The 19,135-nt window shown below is 48.7% G+C and overlaps 1 protein-coding gene across 3 annotated transcripts in view; it reads right to left on the bottom strand.

Moving 5' to 3' along the window:
- Positions 1-974: 974 nt before the first annotated feature.
- Positions 975-19,135, bottom strand: part of MED12 (mediator complex subunit 12) — a 37,591-nt gene continuing 19,430 nt past the window's right edge. The window contains exons 21-45 of one of the 3 annotated variants that reach the window (XM_050310271.1): positions 18,952-19,083; positions 17,842-18,069; positions 17,501-17,645; positions 17,087-17,207; positions 16,554-16,655; positions 15,725-15,838; positions 15,277-15,440; positions 12,775-12,954; positions 12,520-12,591; positions 12,066-12,226; positions 11,813-11,974; positions 11,616-11,727; positions 11,317-11,406; positions 10,754-10,863; positions 10,125-10,260; positions 9,700-9,861; positions 8,810-9,187; positions 8,387-8,537; positions 7,989-8,191; positions 7,459-7,539; positions 7,030-7,247; positions 6,275-6,431; positions 3,623-3,799; positions 3,415-3,496; positions 975-1,413 (exon numbers count right to left, since the gene is read on the bottom strand). In XM_050310271.1, coding sequence (XP_050166228.1) covers positions 1,370-1,413; positions 3,415-3,496; positions 3,623-3,799; positions 6,275-6,431; positions 7,030-7,247; positions 7,459-7,539; positions 7,989-8,191; positions 8,387-8,537; positions 8,810-9,187; positions 9,700-9,861; positions 10,125-10,260; positions 10,754-10,863; positions 11,317-11,406; positions 11,616-11,727; positions 11,813-11,974; positions 12,066-12,226; positions 12,520-12,591; positions 12,775-12,954; positions 15,277-15,440; positions 15,725-15,838; positions 16,554-16,655; positions 17,087-17,207; positions 17,501-17,645; positions 17,842-18,069; positions 18,952-19,083 — 3,682 coding nt within the window. In that variant the 3' untranslated portion in view covers positions 975-1,369. The remainder of the gene's footprint in view (positions 1,414-3,414; positions 3,497-3,622; positions 3,800-6,274; positions 6,432-7,029; positions 7,248-7,458; positions 7,540-7,988; positions 8,192-8,386; positions 8,538-8,809; positions 9,188-9,699; positions 9,862-10,124; positions 10,261-10,753; positions 10,864-11,316; positions 11,407-11,615; positions 11,728-11,812; positions 11,975-12,065; positions 12,227-12,519; positions 12,592-12,774; positions 12,955-15,276; positions 15,441-15,724; positions 15,839-16,553; positions 16,656-17,086; positions 17,208-17,500; positions 17,646-17,841; positions 18,070-18,951; positions 19,084-19,135) is intronic. The other 2 variants (XM_050310273.1, XM_050310272.1) reach the window with 2 other exon arrangements.

Genomic DNA, 19,135 nt, shown 5'->3' with positions numbered 1-19,135 from the left:
GCACACACATTTCTCCTCAGGAATGAGGGAGCCCTCTCCCTCAGGCCTGGCCAACAACTTTCCAATGCCTCTGCAGCCACATGGCAGAGGTGCAGGGGCAGCAGAGTTTGTGGAGGAGCAGAGCACAGGGTGGTGTGATGCCAAGCCACCCAGCTGCCCCTAGAGAATTGCCCCACACCTGCTCCTAGGGAGGAAAGGGCTCAGCTTTCCTTCATGCTCTGGTCTACCCTGCAGAACTATGTGCCCTCAGATGAAGAGCAGGTGCAGCTCGCTGCTGAGTCCTTGAGACCCTCACCCTATCCCACACCGATGGGACAGAAGGCAGATGCTGGTCAAGAAAAGCTACCACAGGGAACACAGCTCAAACTGCTGAGGAAGAACCAAAGATGGAACACAGGGGGTCGTGGTGGCTTCCAGGTTCAACAGAGAGCAGAGAGCACTAGGAGCAGAGCCCATGCCAGCAGGCTGCACTAGCCAGGTCAGAAGTTGAGAATGCAGAGAAAGCAGTGGGGCTGTCAGGAAGGAGTTAACAGAGGAGCCCTGGTGCTCATCAGCCAAACCTTGCTGCGATGGGGAACAAGCAGCAGCACTGTGAGTGCACTTGGTGTGCAGCTCCTCCTAGACTGCAGAGGTAATGAGCTTGAGATCTCAGTAAGTGCTGTGGTGGGGAAGCTGGGCTTGTTAGAGCTCAGAATTACCCTCTTTGCTTTATACCTGTGTCCTGGTGGAACACACCACAGACTACTAGTAAAGCTCTTAATCAACATATAAATCCTACAAAGCTTGCACAAACCCTTGCTAGTATGTGAACAGCAGCTTATGAAACAAACAGGGAAGAAGGGCTTTCCTTCCCAAACCAAACTGTTTAGCCTTCACAAACGCTGAAAATGCAGGCATAAGTTCTATTGAGACAGAGATAAAGACCACGTGTGGAGGTGCTGAGGAGGAAAGGCAGGCTCTGAAAACACACTCAGTTTGCAAAGTAAGCTCTCTGTATTCATCCGAGAATGTCTGCAGGATGGAGTCCATCTGGTATAAATAAAGTACAAAATTTTACAATGTCTTAATCATTATTTTAACAAAAATACTAAAAACTGAGTAAAAACTGAAACCAAAGTGGGAAGGGAGACTATCAGCCACAAGGGATCTCCATAAACATTTGTAGAAATCGGATAGTAAAAACACTTTCTCTGTACAATAAAACTCTCCTCCTGGCATCTCCCCGTGAGAACAGACAGCAGCAGCACTGGGGACGCAGGCCCAAGGACAGAGGCTGGGACTGCCCCAGGTTGTGGGTCAGGCTGAAGAGGTTGTATCCATCCATCCACAGTGATGTCTCCCTCCTGGATCAGTCCGAAGGTGCCACGGATCAGTAGCGTCCAAATGGGTTGTTGTTCTGCTGTGTCTGTGTATCTGTGGAGGTCAAGGCAGAGTTTGACAGTCACAAGTCTAGTTCACACAAGAAATCCCCCTGCCCACATCACCAAAGCTGAATGAGAAGGCCATAAGAAGAAAAAAATACAACTCTGCTCTGCACATCTGCCTGAGCCTTTGGGCAGCAGCACAGCCAGGATCTCACATTCTTTGAGGAAGACACAGATACGTGCCAGTCCCGATTCTGACGTTTCTCCAGAGATCTCTCTGTCTCTCGTGGTAGAATGGAGGACCACAGCACAGCCCTGAAAGGCAGCAGCTAGCAGGGAGGATGAGTTTATGGATTAATTATTTCTGATTTTAAAAGAAAATCAGTCCTGAAAGACTACACAACTCCTGCAGCCAAAAAAAGCTGCTCAGCCAGCTAGTGCCACTCATCCTAAGGCACACAGGAACCAGAGTTAGGCTTCAGAGACAATTATCCTGGCTCCCTGTCAGTCTCTCAGTACAAATGAAATACACCCCCAAAGCACTTCCAGATGGCACAAAAAAAGCAGGGAAAAAAAGTAAAGTTACATTCAAGAACTTCATGAACTTCCAAACTGCCAGGACTGATGTTTTGTGATTTATAGTGCTCACAGTATACTTGAGCATCAGTTTGTTTTTTTTTTCCCCAAAACCACATCAACATGTTTGACATTAAGTCAGACTAAGTAAAAGGAGATGAGTGTAACCTGGCTGGCCTGCCACCTTCTCAACTCTGCTGGACATTCAGGTATACCCTGGAGCCTCCTAAGGCAGCCTATCCTGGGCCCAAAGTACCCTTGTCCCCTCCTGCACACTGCTCTTGGTTTACCTCCTGTTTTCCACTCCATCCCAGACACTACAAATAAGAACTCCAGATGCTTCCAGGGGAGTTGATGCAAACCCAAGGAAGCAGCATGGAAGCTGCCTGCTGACACATGGCTGCACTGGACCCTCACATCTGCTCCATTTACAACAGCTCCGTTTGCTGAACAGACAGGATACAAAATCATGGCTATTCTGCTACATTCAGATTCTTACAGGAGGCCTTCCTGCACCTGAGTGTCCTGCTGGGATCTTTTGGCACAGACTTGTGGTTTGTGAATCAGGCTAATGGGAAACTTAGCATATTAAAATCACTAATACTTCTGGGTTTGGGGAGTTCTTCTTGGTCACAAGGACTAAGGATTTTCCATCAGGGAACAAGTATAAGCACAATTTCAAAGTTGCCCACTCCACACATCACCACATCTGGCACAGTCTCACACTCACTGCAAAAAAACCCAACCAATTGTGTGGTCCATTTCTGGGCATTTCCACAGCATTTCTGCCATTTTAATGGCAGAGAAGCCCATGAGGTGACAGCAGACAGGCCATTCAGAAGGGAACAGCAGAGACACTGGATTCTGTTTCTTGATCCTTCAGCCAGTAATTCAATACAGATTATAGGAATACAGTGCCAGACTGAACACCATCTATGCCATTACCCTGTCGTGACAGCAGCCACGAAAGCCCACAGACCACCACAAACACAGCAAGTGTGCAGCTACACTTCCCAGAGTACCCTTCCTGCCTCCAAGAAGTCTTGTCTTGCTCACAACAGAACCACAGCATCTCTGGGTCATCCACCAAGTGAGTACTTCAGGATTACACCTTCCCTGTGCCCCTCAGAGGTCACCTGCGGCAGAGAAAATACCCCCCAAGAATTTAAAGCTGCACACTGGATCCTTTCAGGAAGGCTGTGTGGCAGTCCCTACAAAGGCTCAGCTCCCTCATCCCTCTGCAGGCAGCAGGAGGAAGGTCTGGAAGGTTGCTCACAAGCTGGCAAGCACTGCCTGCCCTGCTGCTGTGCCCCTTGGCCTGGCAGCTCTAATTCCTGATGCCACCTCCCTGCCAGCATCAGTTATGGCCTCAGACAGACGGTCTGGCTCAGCCTTGCTTCTCTACACCAGAGTACCTGCAATAGAAAACAGCAGGGAGGAGACTAGCAACAGGATCAAGAACACTCAGGCTTACTGGAAAGCTGCTGTTGAAGCTGTCGAACCAGAGCAGCTGTTTGCTGCTGCTGCTGCGTCTGCTGAAGGCCCTGGCGCTGGAACTGCAAAGAGAGAAACACAGTCAGAGCCACAGCACCTGGCTGGCAGCCTCAGCACTCACACGAGCCCTGGGAAGCTCAGGGAGGGAGAGAGCAGGTGAAAGAGCTGGGTTCGTGCTGGACACTCACAATGGGCTGCTGGGGGGGAAGAGCCTGCATCCCCAGCCCTGGGGGCTGGCCCTGCGCCTGTGGCTGAGGCACTGTGGACACCTGGGGCTGCTGCTGGGGCTGGGGCTGTGGTGGCTGGGGCTGCTGCTGCTGCTGTTGCTGCTGCTGTTGTTGTTGTTGCTGCTGTTGCTGCTGCTGCTGTGAAGACAAAAGAGAAGGGACCATCAGGGCAGTGTACGCAGCAAGAGGGCACAGGAAGGGCTTGCAGAGGAAGGGTGTTCCATGCACTAACACACTCTCTTACACCATTTTCCTTACAGGTTCCTAAATTACCCAAGTTTCACCAGGACCCTGCCCCAGGCTGAGAAATAGCAAGAAATACAGGGACAGCAACAAAGTATTCTGCAAGATGAGTATTGACAGATGGCAGGAAGAGAACTCCCAGTCATTACCTGGTCATTACCAGGCAATTATTAGGAGCAAATAAGGTACAAGAATAGAAAGCAACTAAGAACTGGTTTATCTCTTGCCTCCTAGTTAAGATCAATACTGACTTCACTGAGTATTTGCCTGAGTTGTTCTCAAATTCTTTCCAGAGGTAGCAACAAAGCTCCTGTAACCTCCCTACACAATCCACTCCAGGTCACAGTTACTCCCACTATTGGAGTTTTCCCTGATCTCTACCCTGAATCTTATATGTTATGTTTTAGGGCCATTTCTTTTCCTACAGCCAAGGGATAAGAAGAGATAAAGGGGGTTTGGTTTCTTTTTTTTTTTTTTTAAGATAAAAAATTCAGAGAGTTCTCTCTCCTCTTGTCTTTGCCTCTCTAATGTGATGCCCAGCTATTTCAGACTTTCCTTCTCTGTCATATCCCCTAACTCTTTGATCCATCGTGCTGCCCTTTCCTGCCAGTCATGCCAGCTGGTGTTCCACTTCAATAAAAGGATGCAGATAAAACTGGATGCAGTGCTCAAACCCAGATCTTTACAGACCTAGTTATGGTGAGAATGTTCAGTGTGTTGGAGTCAGAATATACCCAGAAATCTCAAGGTTTTTTATTTCTCCCAATTGTCAGACAATTCTCCCATCTGCCAAAGTAGGTTTTAACTCTCTAGGTCAAAAGAAGAATTTCTGGCAGAAACAGAACACTACTAATGTTATCATAACAACCCAGGGTGGTGATGGTATGTGCAGTTCCCAGCACTGGCTCAAAGGGCCAAGGTTCAAACCTTGAACAGACTCTGAAAACAGACAAATACAATCAGGAGAATGGACAGTATCTTATGAAAGAAGGCTAGAAAAACCTGACCTATGGAACCTGCAAGTGCTCCCCAGGAATACACTGGGTAAACATCACAGAGAAAGAACAGCCAGTAAACAGCAGCACACAGTGGACAATAAAATTCATACAAGAACCAGTTACAAACACATTGAGACCTGGACCAAGGGGTCAAGACAAAGGCAGTTTCTACAACAGCCTTCCAACCTTCACCTTAAACCAGTTTGGTCACTTCAGCTCTTGGAATCAATGCTATGACTTGGGTACACAAGACAGCAGATGACTGACTAAATGAGCCAGGATACCCCTCCCAATTTCACGTCCTACCTTCTTGCAACACCTGCCTCCCAACCCATGCAAGACACACCAAAAGGCCATCCCCCCTTTTCTACAAGCCACTGCACCATGACAATCAGCTCCAGCACCAGGAGTCTGTTCTACATCTGGCATGGCTCTGGTAACACAGCAACAAGGGAGATCTTGGGCACTCCACCTTCATGGGTTTTTTAAGCAATCAAGCCAAGTCAGCTAAAAGCTGAAGGTATACATGAAGTTACTGAGCCAGGAGAAGTGTTAGCAATTTGTCTGAGGCATGTTCTTCTAAATATGAGTGATGGAGAATGCTAAAAGAAACCAAGTGAATAGTCAGGGGGTGCTACTCATCAAAAGGGCTAAAAGCTGCTGACCGTGCTCGAGGCAGTTCTCTTGTCCAGTGCAAGGCAGCAATTCTCAAATAGTGCTGACTGCAGCTCTCTGCAGGAACCACTGTCTCACTCAGGCCACTCTCTGAACACAAAGACTCAGCACTCTGGGCCATGTGAAGTGTCCCCACATTCCACAGGTTCGCTGGGTCTTCCCATAAGGTATCCAATTCACCAATTAAACTAATTCTGTTTCTCTGTCAATTCAATACACTTCTATAACTCCAAGAAATGTACCTGTATTACATAAGTATTTAATATTCATAAGACCATAATGCAAATCCATGGAATTCTCATGTTTGTTGACACATGCCTGTGAGTTTCTTTGAACCTAGGGAGTTGGGTCTAACGGGTGACTTTGGATCAGTTTTTCACCAAACACTGTCAGCAATGGAGTACATGGACTGATCCATACCAGATTTTCTGCCATTGGAAACTGCAAACAACGCTTATTTTGATCTTGAGAAATGCAGATATGCCCCTAAAATTTTTTTTTAAACTACTTTACCTGCTCTTGTATGGTGTCTCCATCAGGGCTGGGCAGCTCTAAGGAAGGGAGAACTGCCCAGCAAATCACTACAGACAACCCCAACAGAGCTGACATCCCTCCTGACACAGAGGGGCAGAGGTGAACAGCTCTGGGCAAGCCTCCTCCAGCTCCAGCAGCCTTCCTCTTGTCAGCAACCACTCACCCTCAGCATCTGCTGTTGCTGCTGCTGCCTCAGGTACTGCTGCTGCTGCTGGTCAGGAAGTATCTGGCTGGGTCGAATCCCTGAGGGGACTCCCTGTGGACCCAAATGGTTCATCCCACTCATCATGGGGGTCTGCTGTATTGACTGGTGAGGAAACCTGCAGGAGAAGAGGAAAGCTTGTGGAGGAGAACATTAAAAGGTAGCCAGCTTCTTTAATCCAAACACAACTTCTGCCATCAACAGACAGCCCAAACAGTCCCCTGCAATCCTTGCTGTGTCTGCAGAAAGGTGAGGGTCACCAGGGCCTCTCAAGGGTTTAATCCAACCTCTTTTTCTAAAAGCCCTAAGTAACAGTCCTCATCCCACTGTTCTGCATGGTTTCCCTGCTGGATCTATGCCTGCTCAGGAGCACTAGAAATCCCAGATCTAGCCCTTTGATGGTGATCTGCTGGCTGGATTTGAAACCAAAACTATGACTTTACCAGATAATTTTCCCTCATACTTCTCTATTCCATTTTTCTCTGAATGGTAACACTGCTTCCTGCCTGCAACTAACATTTCCAAATTTCATTCTGTCTCTTCCCAGGACTCAAAGCTGGATAAAGATGTTCCTCTGAGGGTGCAAATGACACAGATGCTGCATAACACAGCATGGAGAAGAGGGTTTTCACAGGCTGCTGTTAGGGTTGTCTGAGCAGAGCAGGGAAGCCCTCGATGAAATACAGCTTATTAACATCCCACAGGGCAGGACATACCTCTGTGTGTTGCTCAAGGTGTGCCCATAGCCAGGGGCCTGCTGGTGCACGTAGCCACTTGGTCTCTGCTGCATCTGCCTAACAGGATCCACTAGAGCAGGATTAGAGCTGGGGTGGGAATTCTGATAGGGCTGGCTGGAATAGGTAGGAGGTACCATCGTGCCTGACTGGGAGGGGTGCTGCTGAAGGCCTATGTGGGAGACGTAAGGAGTGTAACCCTGAAATGAAACAAAAAGCCTTTTTCAGTCACGGGGGAAGGTAGAAAAGAGAATCTGGAACACAGGACATCAGCCTCCTGTGAATACTATCACAAGGAGGCTCAGTGAGGAGGGAGAAAAGCCAAAAGCTTACAGGATTTAGCAGCAAGAATAAAGCTGCTGCCCTGTGCTGGAAGCCAGATTCCAGCCCTACCTGTGAATTGCCACCTACCTGGGAGGGCTGCAGTGCTCCATAGGACGGGGTCGGAGCCATCTGGCGCACGGGCTGTTGGCTCATTATGCCCTGGCCCTGCTGGAAGGCAACAGAGAAACGTTTTTCCCAACATCTCCAAAGGGCAGGAACACTTCTGCTCTCTCCTCAGCAGCTCCCACCAAACCAGACAAGCACCTTCACTGCTTAGCCCACGAGGTTGCTGCACAGCAGGCACATGCTCATGACTGCTGCCTCACCATGACCTGGGACAAACAGGCCACTAAAAAACCTGCCTCCCCACAGCCAGGACATGCCCCTCTCATCGCCCAGCAGCCACAGATGCCCCAGAGCCCTTCAGGGACAGCCTCTCCCCAGCTGTCTGTGACGTGGGCCCACAGAGCAGGTGGCACCAGAGGAACAGACACGAGACAATACCTTTTCACAGAAGACAGAGAGACAGGGTTGGGCAGTCCTGACTAGAAGGGACAGCACCAAACAGCCTGGGCTTGCTACACCAGGGAGTCAGCAAGAGCACAGCTCTGACTTACCAACTTTGCTTGGAGCTGCTGCCTCAGGATCTGTCCCTGGGATACTGGAGGCTGCTGCCTGTACACTGGCTTGTAGGAGGGGTCAATGCCCATCATGCTGCCCATCCCTGGAGGCAGCACACCACTGTACGGAGGACGACTCTGAACCAGTTTTCCCAGTGGCATGCGCACAGGTCTGTAGGATGTATCCAGGCGAGGGCCACCTACAAGAGAAGCAGGCTGCCTAGTCACAGGTATTGGTGCAGCCCATAGCTCCAGAATGACTGTTCATCACTGTGTCTAGGAGTGACAGGCAAAAGGACAAAGCGTAGGGACCTGCACAGGGCCATCTCACAGAAGGGGCTCTTACAGGAGGTTCCCAAAGAGGTGCACGATGCTCAGCTCTCCTGTGCACCTACCTGCTGGCAGAGGCTGATTCTGGGCATAGAGACCCACTGGTGAGGGCCCATATGCCAACCTCGACATCGTGCTTCCTGACTGGTGATGCAAGAGATCTGTAGGCATACCCACTCCGTAGGAAACCCCTCGGCTCGGGCCCAACACAAAGTCCTGCAAAGACAAAGGAGTAAGAAATATCAATATGCACTGAAATGCTATCTGACCTGGGCAGCCTCCTTCCCTCCCATCAGAGATTAAGAAAATGTCTGCCCTGCCCCAGGCTAGAGAGAGCAGGACAGAGCTCCAGCACTCCCAGCTGAGAGGAAACGTATCATATCTTCACCATTACACCACCCTCAGGCTCCTCAGGAAGACTCTAGGGAGACTTCTGTGACTAGGAATGGCAGACACAGGAGGTCCACAGCTGCTGGGCACTCCATTACCTCAGTTTTGCTGGCAGACTGGTTGCGTTTCTTGGTTTTGCTCTGTTTCTTCTTGCGTTCTTCAGTAGAGGCGGCAGGATTGGAGCTTGATTTGTCAGCCTTGGCTGGTTCTGCAGCTTTCTTCTCTGGCTCTAAAGCCACAGGTGTGGGAGGCTCTTCCTCTTCAGGGGGCAGTGGCAACGGCTCCAGGTAGTAACTGCGGGGCTTGGGTTTCAGGTGTGTGTGATACAGAAGGAGCCTCTGCTGCTCCTCAAAGCGGGACACCTTGCGGTCCACCCGGACTGTCCCAAACCATCCCCAGGAGAGGGGGGCCGAGTGCTTTAAGCCCTCAAAGAGATCCCAAGGAGAAATCTTCTGCTTTGTAGAGACTTGCAAACCCTTTAAAGCAAAAGAGATGAGAACCTCCAAGTCCCTGTTGTTATTCCTATGAGGGTAAAGGAAACCATGCTTTCTTCTGGCTCTCAGTAAACAGCCTGTGCCCCCCACCCTAAAGGTCCTTTCTCTTCTAGCTGGTAAAGCAGTGATTTCTAAAGGCCTTCATCAACAGCTGCCAGTTTCCTTCATCCCACCTCTGCCAGTCTCCTGCACACTGGCACTGCCCAGTAGCTTATGTGACAGGGATTATGAGTGTCTCTTTATGCTTTATATAAGCATAAGTACAAACCCAAAGTTTGACTGACATCTCAGGCCACAGCAGCATGTATCACCAAGCATTAGCACCCAGCTTTGCCCTTTTTGGACATGGGTATGAGCCAGCTTGTCTGTGTGCAGCCAGCCACCTCAAGGCTGTCAGGGAACAAGGCACACACATAGATGCCTCCCAAGCTGTGCAGACTCAAGGTGACACCTGCACTCAGGAGCTGTGATACGGACAAAAATGCTTCACTTACCTCCTTCTTGAAGATGGAATCAAAGCCAGCTATTTTATTGCCTTTAGTGTCAATGAGTGATCCCTGAGGTTCACAGGTGATGACATCTCGGGTCTGCTTGGGAAGTGGCAGTAGCTGTCGCACCTTCTCCAGGCTGTCCGACTGCCGGTCCCCCAGCTCCTTCTGCACAAGTGGAATAGAGAAGACTTGAAGAATTGCTCAGGAAAAACCATCCAAAGCCCACCTATGCCTCTCTGGTTTCAGCCTCCATCCCTGCATTACACCCCTCTCACCTTCACACCCTTCAGCCACAGGGGCCACCCTCACTACTTCATCTAAACAGCAGCAACAGGACAGGTACCATTCATGACAAAGGCAAATCTGCACAGCAGGACAGCCACAACACAGCACACTCTGCTCCCCACACAGGGGCTGGTGTCCCTCACCCTGAGTTTCTTGACAAGATTCATGTACGCCCGCTTGTTCTCCTCCATGCTGCCCTGAGAGATGCTGGACATGTCAGCAGCCAGGGTGCCGTTGATGAGAACACTCAGCATATCCAGCACCGTGGTGAAGAGCTCACTGTTGGCCAGAGCAGAAAGGTCAAGGTCACCTGAGAAGCTGATATAAAGCCTCTGCCATCACAGCAACACCAAGCACTATATTAGGTTGTCAAGAGTAATGACTACTCAGAAGATCCAGTCTTCAGACTAACCTCCCACACCAGTCCTCCTTTTGCTTATACACCACAGGGTGTTCCCACTTGAGCTAAGTGCAGTATCACAGATAAAGACTGGACTCCTTTCTATCCATTCAGCATCTCTAAAAAGCAGGTCCAGACTCAGCTCTCCCCTGCATATCTCTCTGCATCTGGAAAGCCCTGTTTGCTCTGGATATGGCACTTGGATATTAGGACCTAAGTCATGGCCTGCTATTACTTCGAAGCCTCTTTCAGCTGTCACAGTACTTCTGACAGATCATCTGAAGAGACAGCTAGCTCACAGGGGAAATGGGGCCACGCTAACAACTGCCTCCTTTGGGAAGTGTATGGATGAGAAGTCAGCCAGAAAGTTACTTGTTTGACTGCATGTCCACGGTGCCACTGCTGATGATGTCCAGGAGAAGCACAGCCCATTCAGTTGTCTGTTGTGTACTGCGTTGGACTGTGTCAAACATTCCCCCCACCTGGCAAAGAAAGGGAGTTTACTCACAGGGCCCCAAAAAACTACTGAGACTTAAAAGTGAGAAAGAAGCTTAACTTAAACAGAGCTTAAAGGAGCTTAAATCCCACTGAGAGCTGAAGAAGACTGCTGTCAGCAGGACAAACCTCAGATGCAAGTAGTAGTGCTGCAGACTGAAAAGGCATTGAAATGGGAAGGCACATCTACAAAAGAGAGACCAAGTCTTTGGATTTCAACCTGATTAAACAGAGCAAGGGAGTTGATCCATGCACTCTGTCACACTCAGGTCTCAAGACCTAGAAGCAGCACAAGTGTCTCTCCTACTTCCTTGCATCAGGACATATATAGCCCCTCCAATGTGTGTATGTTCCAAGAAAAAAAAAAAAAAAAGATAAAGAGATAAAGGCAGACAACTCTTCACCCCATATGGATAAGCTCTTTTTCTGCAACTGCTCACCAAATTCAGCCGCAGTTTCAGGGCTTCGTGCATCAGCTGCTTGGCTTTGCAGTCGTCTTGGTACTGATCCTCCCGCCAATTGGTAACAATCTAAGACATGCAGAAGAAGAGGACAGACACCACAAGCTGTATGCTGGAGCTTATGGAGAGCAGCTTGTACTGCTCACTGTCTAGTGACTCAGAAATGGTCAGCTCAAGCACCCTATTCCAAGACAGACAACATCCTGAGGCCATGTCCTCCAGCCTGCCTGCTGGAGGGGCGAGCCCCTGAGCAAAGTGAGGGAGAAAAGAACACCCACCTGCTGGACCTGACTGTACAGGGAGGTGAGGAGGCCTTCCCGCTGCTCATCCTGTCCTTTCAAGCACGTCAGCACCAGTGACAGAAAGGGCTGCTGGCTCAGGAGGGACATACTGCAGAGGGAAGAGAGAAGGAGGTATACTGCCAGGCTGGGGGATCAGCACAGCAAACACTGCCTGCCCTTTTCCCTGGACTCACCTCTTCTGCTTCTGGCGGTCCCGCTCTTTGCGGGACGATGACCCCAAATGTTGTCCTTTCTCTAGTTCTTCTCCAGCAGCCTTCAGCACATGGCCCTGCACTGATGTTGGAAGCTTGGCAATCAGAGGGGCCACCAGCCACACTCCTGATCTCTCCAGGGAGCTGTGACAACACAGGAGAGAAAAGCAGTTTGCAATCCACCTTATAATTCAGACTCATCTACGAGGGAGCTGCACGTTGGCTCTGCACCTACCTGAGGATGGGTTTGGATTTGTTGCTGGCAGGTGTGGCACTGGTTGAGCTACTGATACTGTTGATTCCATTACCAGAACAGCTAGCAGAGCTGGTCTCTGCTGACTGCTGGAATACTTCAATGGTGGCCTTGGCTATATTTTCTAACAAGGAGTTCATCTCCTGGAGATAGGGAAGAAAAGACAGCCAAGTCCTTCTCTGAGAGCACCAACTGTCACCCACAGGACTTGCACATTTCAACACAACTCACTACAAACCCAGTTTGCCAACTTCCCCATGGCTGGTGCTCTTCAGGTCTCAGTCCCATTGCTTCCTTCTCAAGCTTGGCTTTCACAGGCCTGATTCCCTCATCGTGTACTTCTCCCTGTTCCCACTTCTGCCAGGCCACCTCCCCACCAATTCACAAGTAGCCACTTCACACATCCCTGTATGGTCCCCTCTGAGCAGAAACTCACATTGTTTGCTGTCTGTTTAATCATGAGCTGCAGCTCCAGGGAGGACTGCCTCATGGTCCACTGGTCCAAATTCTGCAACACAAACACACACACTTCATGGGATTCCTTATCTCAGTTCGGACTTTGTCAACCCACACCCTCAGCTCCCACCATAACGAGTGCCAGGCCTCTCAGAGGGCTGTGTGTGGGACAGCCCCACTCTAACACCACACCACAATTCCGAGGACACTCTTAGACCCTGGCAGGAGCCTGCACCTGTAAGATGCGTTTAATCCTCTGCCGCTGAGGATTTTCTCCTTCCTCATTGTCCAGCAGCCGGTGTGGGTAACAAATCAGCTGCATCAGCCTCTGGGCCTGAGTGCTGCTGAGGACAGGATCCTGCAAGTCATTGCTGTCTTCACAGAGGGACTTCAGACATCGCTCTCCTACCCACTCCTGCAAGACAAAGGCAGAGTCAGCACAGTCAAACTGATGTCTGATTCCAAACCAACGCCCCTGCTTTCAGTCTCAGAGAGATGCACGGAACACATCAAAATCATAAAAGCCTTATTAGTATGCAGTTATGCCTGATAATCATTTCTCTTCATGAACTGTACTATCCTGATTCAGCAGGCGTCAGGCACAGCACAGCAACCGGAACAGCGCAAACATCAACTCTGACAAGTCAGCAGTAGTGAAACACAGCAGTTGCTCTTTCCTTTGATAAAATATTGGTGTGATTTAACAGCGCACAGCCACTGCCATGTCCAGGCTCCACCCACACTGCCACTTGGGCTCAAAAGATCAGAAGGGATCACTTAAAATTGTTTGGTCTATTTGCTGCACAGCAAAGCTCTGGAGCTGTCCTAAATTAGGTAACTCATGGCTGCAGCAAAGGCTAAACCAGAACATGTCTTCAGGAAAAGCACACCCCTCAATTCTCAAATAATGATGGAAAACACATTGCCATACTTTGCAAATGCCAATTGCTTTACTTCTCAAAGTCTGCAAAGGAAAACTACTGACTGGATGCAAGCCATTTACAAAGTCACATATCATGAGAAGGGAGACAGAAAACTATTACTGTCAGCCACTCAATTTCAGTTGATGCTCCCTAAATGTATGTAATAAGGGCAGCAGTTTCCAAAACAAACATGAGGTAGGCACTTCTTCACACAATTTACAGTTAACCTGCAGCATTTGTTAGTGCAGAATTTTTTTTCATATTTAAAATTAAGCAAATTCATTAAATTAAAATCAACAGAGGACTGCTACATAAGCACTTCTGCAGCTGCAGAGCAAGCCTGATCAGAGAATTATTCTACTGCAAAGTGACAACCGGAGAAGGAGAGATAAGGATCCAGTTCACCACATACAAGTGCTGATGCTAAGCCTAGTAAGCTGGAAAGTCCCTCTCAGCAGGGGACAGCACTCTAACCACTGGTGCCCTGCCCATGGCAGGGGGGTTGGAACCAGATGACCTTTAAGGTCTCTTCCAATCCAAACCAATCTATGAATCTATGAAGAAACCTTTAAATTAATTATAATCTGCTCCTTTTCCTGATCACCTCACAAAGAAGTCTATTATAAAATATATACCTGAATCTGAGATTGGGAAATCACAACCTGTAATTTAAGGCATTTCACAGGCATTTCAAAATTGATAGTGACAGTTCTGCAGCATCCACTGCTCAAACTGGAAATGCTAATATTTAACACATCGTTTTAGCAGCCCTTTACAGCTGCAGGAACCCTGTAGGAGCTCTGGCACAATTTGGTGGTAACTCAATGGAATGCTCAGTCCTACATAACCATTACAGACAACAAATGGCACGAGCAGTGATACCTGACACTGCTACTCCTTGCTGTACACACACACACACACTCTTTATCTACTTTGAGTCCTCCCTATGTAGACTGTGACCAGCAAGGGAATATCTGCTGTAAATGCTACTGTCAGGTTTCAGTAAAATCAAGTATGTTGAATTTATGCTTGTAAATAGGTGGCTCCAATTCTCCTTTGGTAGGCTGGTACACTGCTGTGTAACGAGCCAATTAATATAACAACAGCATGAGGACAACACGCAGGACCAACGTGCTGGGTCTGCACATCAGTAATACAACATACAGGTTTCAAATTGTAACACTGCATCTTTCCTGGTGACAGAATAAACCACCAATCAAGGCTAAGGAAACCCTTCAACACCCATTTCCATACAGCATGGAACATCCACTCCACCCTGCAATCTTATTAGCCAGGTTTCAGCTCCTCAATTATCAGTCTTCCACAAAGGAACAGAAATACTGGTGCTGTCAGATTAGGCTAAGCAAAAGGCCTTTGTTGTTGTTCCTTTAATGAACTAAACAGGGCAATGCAAAGCCCAGGGATACATTAACAGCCTAGCTGCAAGCACACTAAAGGTGCATTCTGAAAGATACCATTTATCACTTCAACAAACTGTCTTTCTCTGCTGATCTTTGCACACATCTCAGCATCCCACCCCCAGGACTGCCCTCCTTGGACATGAGGCCTGTGCTGTTGCCAAAGCAAAGGGGATGTGCAGTCCCTGCACAGGGCAATTCTTGATCACTGCTTGCCTCTCTGTGTTCTGCTAACAAAGGTGAGCAATCCTCAGAGCTGTCTCCTGACAGAAACATCACAGGTTCTTCACTGACCTTTCAAAGAAACACCTGCCAAACTCAACCTGCAGGAAGGCACATGGGATATATCCATCTGCAGAAGGGATAGGGACAATCCTAGAGATGGGACAGACTCACCTGTTGACATATACTCCTTAGCACATACTTGGCATAAATATCCAAGCTGGCTGTTTCTACAGTTACCACCCGACCACCAGCCTTCCTGGTGCCCAGCTCATCATCCATGAGATCATCGACACCTCCAGGGTGGGAAAAGCCAGAGCCTTTCAGTTCTGCATCTCCTAAAAGAAAAACACAAGTGTCACTTAATCAACAACGCTAAGCACAAAGCCTGATTCAAAAAAACACTCTGAGCTTTTGTAAACTCCTTCTGGGATCAGTGATCTCTCTGCAGCCAAGGGATTCAAAGTGTGTTCAGAGCTCAACCACAGGGCTGTGGACAAGGCACATGTTCACCAGAATGGATCTCCTCTGGCCTTCAGTACAGCCAACACATAAATACAGTGCCTTCCTCCCACTCCCCTGACAAACATTCTTACAGGTTCAGGCTAACACAGGTACACACCCAGAACAAAGACAGCCTTCAGCACTGCAAAGACTGCTCCATCCACAATACGGTTCTGGGAAGCTGCCAGTAAGTGACGGTCACAGGAAGAGCGGATTCCCACCGTGGGTTTGTCTGCAAAGAGGACAAAGGGGAAAGGCAACACTCAGCAGGAGAGAAAGGCATGGGCTCCAGAGCTGCCTGAGTTATGTGCCAGCAAGTACCACAAAATCCAGCTCAGTGAATCCTGAGGCCAGTCCCTTTCCTAGCTGTAACATGAGGTCCATTTAATTAGGTTTCGTGAAGCATAGTGCCAATCACACTGTGACAACTGAACCATGAAATCCAAATGGGGTGCAGTGCCTGCGTTGTGAACTCCAAGCTCCAACAGTACCCTAAACCTAGAATACAGGCTGGATTTAGAAATCTGAGCTATCAGGATACTGATGAGGAGCCAAGAACAGAGCTTCCTGGACTGCTTCCATCATCAGACAAAAAGGGAGTGCTGTAAAACAGCAGCTTCTGGCACCAAGTTAAGAGGCTATACAAAGCTCAAGACATAAAAAAAGAAGTGATCATTACTCTAATGGTTTAGTGACAGCAAGGCCACCTCTACTGGCTGGTTTCCTGCCTCCAAGAGCCTTCTCCCCAATGTGCCTGGCTACCACGGTCTGACATAAATGGAAGGATACTGTTCTTTGTCCTCTGCAGAAAGCAGTGCATCAGGCTTTGCCTGCTTTATTCAAAGCAAGGAGGTTATGATCTCTAATCTGAAGGTCTAGCATCTCTCTTCTTTGGGTGCAAGAGCCTCGGTACTTTCACAATAAAGGCTCCACGTTCATTCACTTACTGCCGTCTTGCTGGCACGGGTTCAGCTGCGGAGTCTTAAACAGATGGAGTAAAATCCGGCAGGTCAGACGTGCTCCTGGTTCTGAGTCCTGTTCACTGCAGGCTATGTAAAGAGAACAGCCAACTGAGATGTCTTAAGCACCAGGACAGCTGACTCTCAGTCCAAAAGCTATTCACAGTGCACTTGCCCTGGAGCAGCCAGTTGAGAAGCCCCAGCAGCCTTATTGTATTTACAAATATGGGGCATGTGTAGCAATTAACATGGAAGTGAGCAAATCCACCAGTATTATCCCCAGTGACATAACACTGCATTCTGCTTGCTCCAAGTTCAATCTGTCAAGAGTCTGGATGCTGCATTCCCCAGAGTAAAGGTGGGCAGGCTGGTGGCAGAGTAAAGGCAGTGACCCAGGTGCTGTAGGCCCAATTGGTCAGCTGGCTGCTCTAGCCAAAACAGGGTTCACCAAGTATCCATTAAGGACAGGCCTGTGGGCCAGAACTGAGACTGAGACCAGCTCTGTGCAGGGATGCACTCACCAGCATTGAGGAGGGAGGGGATAGCAGCACAGCGGATCAGGTCCTCCAGCAGCAAGCACTGCCGGGCTATGAGAATGGCAACAAAGGTGGCCAAGGAATCATGGAAAGACAAGTCACTGACCTGAAAGAGAGGAGATCAGCCACTGATCACAACAGCCTCTACCTCATTCCCTCTGTCAGCAATTCCTCAGCTTGCCTAGGAGCTGGGGGAGGGCAGAAGGACCCATAACCCCTGATCAATGTCCAGGATCAGCCCAGGCTGCAACAAACACCAAAGGCAGCCCCCCGTATTCAAAGCCTTCTCCCTGCCCTCAGAAGACAAAGCCTCCATCCCTTGTTTATTTTTGCCTTCTCCCAAGGGATCCCTCCACTCCTGCTTCAATTCCTTTTCCCCTTTTGAATGTTTGCACTTGCATCAACATTGCAGAGGAGATCATTGAAGCCACAGGTCCCATTATTGGAGGAACAGCACAAAGCTTTGAGCACACCCAGCCACTCGGCACTTAGAGACTTGCAGTAGCCAGTTAGCTCAGCACACAGGATAGCAATGTCGTTCACCCTGTTAAATAAATAATGAAAAAAGCAGAGGGTCAGCTTTGCTACTCATGCATGCCATCAGGTCAGCCATTCTTTAAGGGACCCCACATTTCATCCTCCTTCACACCCCAAGACAGCCAAGAAGTGGCTACTGGCTTTCTTACCCTCACCTAAAGGTTTTACTATCTCAGTAGAACCTTGAAAGTGCTGCCTCTCACCTGTCTGGATCGTGGTGTCCCACACACACGTGCATGAGTGCATTACAGACGAAACTGTAGCGGTTGGCCGGGTTTTCATTGAGGCTCTTGCCCAGGTTGGTGTAGGTGAAGTTATGTGCAGATGGATTCTCAATAGTGTCAATCATAAACTCTGGTTCCCACAGCATGTTGGAGTCAGATGGCTCAACATTGCAATAGATTGTGTTCTTCACTTTGGAGCAGAAGTCACTAACCAGGACAGAGAAGAGATCAGGAACACAAAAAACTGAGCTGCCACTGAACTCTGGTAAGCAAAGACAAACCCTCCCTGGGCAAGAATATGTTGAAATTCACAGTCTCTGTGTACCAACAAAGATTCTTCCGTTTGTTATTTTCTATTCACTCCTCCTTTGTGCTTGTATTGCAGGACATACTGAATGTTCAGTTTATTTTCCATATCAACCAGAACTTTACAGAGTTTCTATCATTCCCCCTCTGTACTCCTCTTCTGTGGAAAGGAGATTCCGTTCCTCAGAAGTAAGTAATTCCAAATGTCTGATAATCTGTCCACTCACTCTCCTTTGGGCCTAACTCCTCTACATGCTTTTTGGAGTTTGTTGCCCCAAACCACAAGGCACACTTGTGTCATGACTTAAACGGTGGCCTCATGGTGCCCTCTGGTCTGTTCTCCACTCCTTTCTAAACAATGTGTAACATTTAATTGCTTTCTGAGTGTTACTCTACACTATAATGACATTTTGAATTATCTGTTACAGCTAAAAGGTCCTTTATCCAAATGGTAGGATTACTAAGAAGCAGAGAACAACCTTTAGGATGAACTGCTCAGTCATCAGCTTGGCAGGAACAGAACTCTTGTCTACTCTCTAGGGGTGAGGTAAGTAGAGACCTGTAGAGGTGCAGAGAACTACTGAAGGCAATTTACCAAAACCAACCTGATGATCTAAGAGGCAAGAGGACCCACTAAGTCAAACAGGCCACTACTCACGAGACCCCCGTTCACCAACAGAGCGCATCTCAGGGACAATCCCATCAACCAAAATCACAATCAAAGCTTAAGTCAAGGTGCTAAACTGGGCAGCACCCGTTGCATCTCACCTGCTTCAGACTCACCTGAAGAGCTCCCCAAATTTACTTTTGAGGTGACTGCAGGAGGTATACAGGTCGTAGAGATAGGCCAGGATACAGCGCTCTGCTGAGGAGCCATCCGAGCGGTTCATGCCGTGTTTCACCACCCCACACAGACTGCACAGAGACGAGAAACAAGTGGGGCTGAATCCTCGGGCACAAAGCTGCC

The sequence above is a fragment of the Myiozetetes cayanensis genome, unplaced genomic scaffold (genome assembly GCF_022539395.1).
Source record: "Myiozetetes cayanensis isolate MyiCay16 unplaced genomic scaffold, myiCay2020 scf15, whole genome shotgun sequence".
NCBI lineage: Eukaryota > Metazoa > Chordata > Aves > Passeriformes > Tyrannidae > Myiozetetes > Myiozetetes cayanensis.
Note: the sequence above shows the minus strand (reverse complement) of the source record. Positions and strands in the feature narration are given on the sequence as shown.